This window comes from Ailuropoda melanoleuca, unplaced genomic scaffold (genome assembly GCF_002007445.2).
Source record: "Ailuropoda melanoleuca isolate Jingjing unplaced genomic scaffold, ASM200744v2 unplaced-scaffold417, whole genome shotgun sequence".
Lineage (NCBI taxonomy): Eukaryota > Metazoa > Chordata > Mammalia > Carnivora > Ursidae > Ailuropoda > Ailuropoda melanoleuca.
This window is the reverse complement of record NW_023213503.1, coordinates 1-6975: the sequence shown is the minus strand read 5'-3', so window position 1 is coordinate 6975 and position 6975 is coordinate 1. Positions and strand designations below refer to the sequence as shown.

The 6975-nt window shown below is 47.7% G+C and overlaps 1 protein-coding gene across 2 annotated transcripts; it reads right to left on the bottom strand.

Moving 5' to 3' along the window:
* Positions 1 to 165: 165 nt before the first annotated feature.
* Positions 166 to 6969, bottom strand: LOC117799058 (rho GTPase-activating protein 17-like). 2 transcript variants are annotated; one of them, XM_034651514.1, is made up of 3 exons: positions 5540 to 5729; positions 3634 to 3864; positions 194 to 1193 (listed from the first exon to the last, which is right to left on the bottom strand). In XM_034651514.1, the coding sequence occupies exons 1-3, from the start codon at positions 5575 to 5577 to the stop codon at positions 716 to 718; spliced, it is 747 nt and encodes a 248-aa protein (XP_034507405.1). In that variant the 5' UTR covers positions 5578 to 5729; the 3' UTR covers positions 194 to 715. The 2 variants fall into 2 exon arrangements, 1 of the variants encoding a protein (XP_034507405.1); XR_004622935.1 differs by lacking the exon at positions 3634 to 3864 and having other exon boundaries at positions 166 to 1193; positions 5540 to 6969.
* Positions 6970 to 6975: the final 6 nt, after the last annotated feature.

Genomic DNA, 6975 nt, shown 5'->3' with positions numbered 1-6975 from the left:
GCTCCCCCTGCTTGTTCTCACTTTTATTTATTTATTTTTAAAAGATTTTATTTATTTATTTGACAGAGAGAGAGAGAGTCAGCGAGAGAGGGAACACAAGCAAGGGGAGTGGGAGAGGAANNGGGAGAGGAAGAAGCAGGCTCCCAGTGGAGGAGCCTGATGTGGGGCTCGATCCCAGAACGCCGGGATCACGCCCTGAGCCGAAGGCAGATGCTTAATGAATGAGCCACCCAGGCACCCCTGTTCTCACTTTTAAAAGGAGAAAAAAAAGAGAGAATGAGCTTAGGGCATTCCAGGAGCAGAGAGCAGACCAGGACCACTGAAGGTTGGTGAGAAAGGGGAGTGGTAAGTGCGGTGGCCCCAAAGGCAGGCCCAACCACACGGGGCCCACGGGGAAGGTCTGCACAGAAGCCACTGGAGAGTTTCAACAGAGCAATGACATGATCTGCTGTGTTTTAGCACAACCCCCCTAACTGCTGGGTGGAGGTTGAGGGATATGGGTGGGCACGATTCAGATCATACGCTGTCAGTCAGGACCCAGAAAGCCCTGACCTCAATCTAGAGGCTGCAGCGGCTTGCAGACTCGTACTGCCTGGCTACAGCAGAGGTTTCCAGGCAGAGGAAGAGCTTGGAATGCCAGATTCCTGGAAAACTGGGAATGTTGTTTCTGAGAAGCAACTTTTTGTTTGCTAGGCTTTGTGGCTTAAACATATTCTTAAATGCCTGCTTTTCTGCTCTCCATTATTTCATTTCTTTTTAATGATTTTGCTCTTAAATGACTGATTTTTCTGCTTGCCATTTTTTTAAAGATTTTTTTTTTTAAAGCACTCTTTACACCCAACGCGGGGCTTGAACTTGCGACTCCAAGATCAAGAGTCACGTGCTCCTCCGAAGAAGCCATGCAGGTTCCTCTCTCGCTTACCATTTTATAACAGACATGGAAACGATCTTGCAACGTGAATCCCTGTGCTAACCCAAGGAAGTCTGCACATCCCTCCCTAAGGGAAAGGAGTAAAGGTGGCTTCTTACCTCGGCGCAGAGTGTGCGGGCTAGGGCCGGCAGAATTGTGCCCTGGGCCAAAGGAGAGCTGATGGGAGCCGGCCGCCATGGGGGCCTGGTTCTGGCTGGCGGCCATCTGACTGCTGTTTCTCCCTGGGGCAGGGGCAGGTGTGGTGTCCTTGGGTCTTGGAGGACTAAGGAGAGCAGAAGTCAAGTTAGATGTCAGGCATTCGCCATGAGAAAGCTAGTCAGCATGCTATCAAAATACCACAGTCCACCCAGAGTTTTCACTGCGGCAGGCAAGGAGGTGATCGGGAACTTTAAATAGTTCACACTGGGTCTGCAAAGCTACGATTTACTTGGGGCCACACAGGACTAAATATTTTATGGGGTTTCACTGCTTCGTCTTCCAGATATTCTGCCACTCGAATATCATGAGAGACACCATTTCACAGCGACCAGCAAGGAATTTCTAGTTTTTGCTTGTACTTACACTGGGCAATATTAAAAAACATGAAAGGGCTTTTGGACTTCAAAAGAACGAGATTAGACACACACACAGTGTACAAAACAAAGCAAAAGCGTGGCAAGATCCTAACACTATAAATTGTAAAGTGCTCGGTTTTTATCAATCGTTTGGACTTGGGGAAAGAGTAACCCTGAGACTCAGTGATGGCTCAGAGCCCAGAGCTGGTCAGCAGCACGGTGGACAGAGATGAGAACTCAGGCCGGCTCAGAACTTTGTACACTAAGCTTCACAGCTGCATTTTGTCAGCGTCACCAAAGACGCAGCGTCACCAAAGAGTGAACGCCATTCGTGAAGTATACACAAAAAAACAGGGCACAAAGAACAAAAGCAAATCGAGGACTGACATTCTTTTTTTTTTTTTTTAAAGATTTTATTTATTTATTCGACAGAGATAGAGACAGCCAGCGAGAGAGGGAACAGAAGGAGGGGGAGTGGGAGAGGAAGAAGCAGGCTCATAGCGGAAGAGCCTGATGTGGGGCTCGATCCCATAACGCCGGGATCACGCCCTGAGCCGAAGGCAGACGCTTAACCGCTGTGCCACCCAGGCGCCCCCGAGGACTGACATTCTATTTGTCCTTCTGCAGGGCGTTCTAATTATCGTCTTAATGTATTTAGCCTTGATTCAGCAAACTGAAGGCTACAGGTAAATGGAAATGTGTGAGTTTGCAAATACTTTTTTTTTTTTTCAAACAAACAAATTAAAGCTGAAACAAAGACGTGTGTGGAGTGGCAGTTTTGACAAGAGCAACATGGAGCTTATGATGTGCCTAAGGGAGCCTTGGGAGGTGGAAGCCTTTGTGATTTTCAACCAAAACGTGAACTTGTGCAAATTCTGTGAGTAAAAAGGAGCTCGGGAATATACAGAGCAGTCCGAATTCAGCTGTGAGGCCTGAACGAGATTCTTGTCTCCTAAGCAGCTAGCTTCACATCCCACCAGGCACTCCCTCCCCATCCAGAGAAGCTGAGGCAAATTCGTCTCCGTGGCAATGTGGGCATAAACAGGTCATCCTTGTTCTATGCGTTTATTTTACTTTATATGTGGTTATTTAGTGCTTTATAGATGGCCGCGGTAGAGAAAAGGACAAGAAAAATCCTAGTACCTACTCTGTAGAGAGGCTCATCTTTTACAGCATCTTCAAGTCCTGAACTATCTGACATTCCACCTGAAGTGGCCTCTGGGGGTCATCAGCCCACACCAGTGTGGAGAAGTGAATTCGGGCAGACGAGAGGAAAATCTCAAGTTCAAGGCACTCTTTCCTAAAGTTGCTGTATATTTGTACCCCACTCCAGGTGGCTGATCAAAAGGTTAAGCAACAAAAGAGCGTTTTAAGAAAGTCTATCATCGTGTTTTCTACCTTGTATTCATCTATCAATTTGCCTGTAAGACTGAAAGCTAGGGGTGGGGGAGGTTTCAGTCACCAACTGTGCCTAGTACTGCATCCAGCACACAGTTAGTCAGTAAATCTGACTGGATGGGTGGGTGGGTGGATGGATGGATGGATGCATGGATGGATAGATGGATGAGGGGATGGATGGATGGATGGATGGATGGATGGATGCATGGATGGATGGATGGATGGATGCATGCATGGATGGATGGATGGATGGATGCATGGATGGATGGAAGGATGGCTGGATAGATGGACGAAGGGATGGATGGATGGATGCATGGGTCGGTAGGTGGGTAGATGGGTGGGTGGATGGGTGAGTGAATGATACCAGGAATACTCAAACCTAAGTCACTTGCTACATTCAAGTGTTAACTAGTCAGCGTACAAGATGACAAAAGCAAATGGTAAATGAACACTGAGTGCACATCAAACAGGGAAAGAGGTTTATGATACTGCTAGCCTCCTACTGGCTTCCAGCACCAAAGCAATATGGTAAAGAATGCAAACAAATGTTGCTTCTTTTGGAAAACAGGAAAGGAAGCAAGCAATTTGCAGTCTTTTTTTCCATCCTTTGCCAACCAGAAGGGGGAAGGCAGATCTGGTTCACTCTATGCTGCACGATTCTGCGGGCATGGCTGCCATGCCCGCAGGCCAGCACCTGCAAGAAGGCTGGGGCATTGAGCACCCAGTGCCAGCAGAAGCTGGCCTTCTTACCTGTTGCCCGGGCTTGGCCCCTGCTCCAGTATGCCCGTAGAGGAGGGGACCGTCCCACCCCCTGTGCTGCTTTCAGCCCTAGAGCTCTGGGGAGAGGGCTCTGGGCCTGCAGGAGCCAAGGTGCTGCCATCTGTGGGCGGGAGTGGCGGCTGGAAAGCTGGGGATATGTGCTTTCTAGTTAGAGTGCCACCCTGCCGGTGGGCCTGGAAGTCCATAAGCTTCACACCAAAGCTACACAGAAAGAAGAAACAGTCAACACAGCATGCAAGCCGACTACTGAGACAGAAGTCCATCGCTCCACACGTGTTAAAACCCGCACATGGGGAGAGCCACCCGAGTTGCCCAGCATGCAGTGAGGCGGCAAGGACCACACGAATGGTCATTGCGATTACCAAGGCAAGCAGCTCAACCTGGCTTTAAACCTGAGCAAGCCAACAGACCTGGTATCGATCAATGTCCTTTCTCAATTTGGGTGTGAACACCTGAAAGCAAATGGGCAGGCCTCGTCTTGAGTGGGGGACATCACGTTAGCATGCCTACCTGCCTACCACCCAATGGCCGTCTTGTGTCTGTGCGTTTGGGGGACCGAGTGGAAGCTGAGGGCAGCGTCAGGATGTCACACCGCACTGCCTCTACAGCTGAGATGTACGAGCACTGGTGCAGGCGGATGCAAAGAATATAACTGAGAGGATTCGTGACCCCCGAAAAAAATGGCTGCTTTTGGGAAGGAGTTGGTGGTTGGAGGACGGGGAAGAGGAAGATTTACTTTTCATGAAAGCTGACTGATGGATGAACTTTCAAGCTTTTCAGTTTGAAAAATAAAGACACGTGGCTCCCTGAGCTTGCGTGTCCCGGGTCAGCTGGTGGGGAGACTCCACCCTGGGAGATAACCGAGAATCGTTTCTTATGTGCCAACCAGGGCCACGACGCTGCATTTTGTGACTTCAAACACGTGAAGGCTAATTGTGCGGTGGCCAGTGTGTCATCAGGAAGCAGGACCTAATGTATGATCGGGGCCTCAGAGAAGTAAAACTTCTGCCCCTAAGAAATGTGGGTTTCAGAGGGACAGAATAGGGTAGTACAGCACTGGCCTCTGCTATGGATTAAACAGCAACAACAACGACAACGCAAAAGGAAACAAAAAAATCAAATCTCACTATAAGATCGGGTAGCGAAAAGAGCTTGTGGTTTAGCTGCAAAACAATGTCCGGTGATGTTATTCCGTGTGCGCGCGAAAAGCGCACGACTCCGCAATCCTCTCTAACTGGGCCTTATGGGTGAGCACAGTGGCATTTCATCATACGGAATGAATGGCTTGGCCTCTGAAGGCACAAACTACAAACAGCCTTATTAAGCTTTGAAAATCCCACTAAAATGGCCCATGGAGCATAGAATAGAGACCTACGTCTCTCACTAAGTCCAACTCAGCCATCTTTTTTCTTCCACAATTGGCATATATGGAAGCATCTCCAGGTGAACATCGCATTCAGTGGCTGGCTTCCATTGAGGGGCCAAGTTATACCAAAACACCAAATCTCACTGTGAGAGGTGGGTTGTTCTCCCATCTGTCCACAGTGTTTAAATTTCCCCCCATCAAGCAGGTTTAGGTGGCTCTGCAGCCTGTGTATGATGTTGTTCCACTGTGGGGCTTAGCACAGACCAAGTGAAGCCTGGACGCATATGGAACAAATGTGTACTGACCAGCTACATAGCTGCCTTGGGATCATGTCAATGTTGGGAATGAACTAGAGCAGAGTTCCCAAAATAGCTGGACCTAACAGTCATGGGGGCACCATGGGCCACTCTCATACTACAGGTCCATTGAGGCAGTACCAGATACCAAGGGTTCGATAATTCTTCTACGTGACACCTGCTGCTGGAGGAAAGTGAACAGCTTTAAACACACCTCTCCTTCTTCACCAAGTCCTCTTCCATGACCGCCATGCTGGCAGGCCGCTTCCTCTCGAGGGTCCCCGAGTCAGAGTCATTTCCAGTGTGAGATGAGTGATTGGGATTTGGGGTGACGAGAGGCACGAATGCTTCTGATACGTTGAATTCCACCTCTGCAAGAAGAAAAAGAAACAAGCGTGCAGGCACACCTCAGAGATAATGCAGGTTTGGTGGTAGACCATGAAATAAGGCGAATATCGCGATAAAGCAAGTACCATGATAAAGCAAATACCACGATGAAGTGAACATCCCAGTAAAACGAATATCACAATAAAGCAAGTCAAATGCCTCTTTTGGTTCCCTAGTGCACATAAAAGTTACGTTTATACTGTGCTGTCATGTGAAATAGCATTATGTCTACAAACACACTGCATACACCTTAATTAAAAATACTTTATTGCTAAGAAATGCTAACCATCATCTGAGTTTTCAGCGAGTCATAATCACTGATCACAGACCACTCTAACCAATATAATAAGAATGAAAAAGTTTGAAATTCTGCAAGAATTACCAAAATGGGACAGAGAGATGAAATGATCAAATGCTGTCGGAAAAATGGCACCAAAGGACACACTCAAGGCAAGGTCGCCACCAACCTTCAATTTGTAAAATAATGCAGTATCTAGGAAGCGCCCATAAAGTGCGGTATAGAGCATATGGGTGCATGAGGCTTTAAACTCCCACCATCCCTCCCTGCTTCATAAATGCAACCCCCTGCCCTCTCATCTTCTCAAGAATGGTTTGCCAAGCCAGGGGGAGGTAAAATGAGGAAACAGGACATAAGGACGGGGTGCGATTCAGAATATAAGTTACACAATTCCTCTTTCTTCTTTGTAAAAAAAAAAAAAAAGAAATAATCATGCAACATGGAAGAGGACAATAAGCATGGATTACTTAAGAAAATGAAAGGTATTTATAGTTTGATATAAAATGCAAATAAAAGGCAACACCGACTCCATACTGCCTATAGCAGTTTTTCTACGACTCGTTTTCCCAAAGAGATCTTGGGCAAAAAGCCAGTATTTATTCTTCCATCATGTACTTGTTGAGAACCTACATGAGTGAGGTGTGATTCTCGATGGTGAGGAGAACCTGGGAAAGGAGAAGCGAGCTTGCTCTGGTGCCATGGAGCTCACACACCAGGGGTGGTGACAGCAGGCCACTCCGGGCAAAGTACAGGGTGGGAGGTCTGGACTCACAAAGCTTGCCCTATCAGTGCCCTCAAAGTGGGTCATGGAACCTCTGAGGATCCCAGGACTACAACAAGCATAGTCTGAAAATCTAACACCTGTCAGCTGAAATCTTCTTTCTCTGATACAGTCAACTCCCACCTTCACAAAATGGCTCCAAACTATCGGTCTTCATCTTCCACCTTTACAAAAACCATCTCCC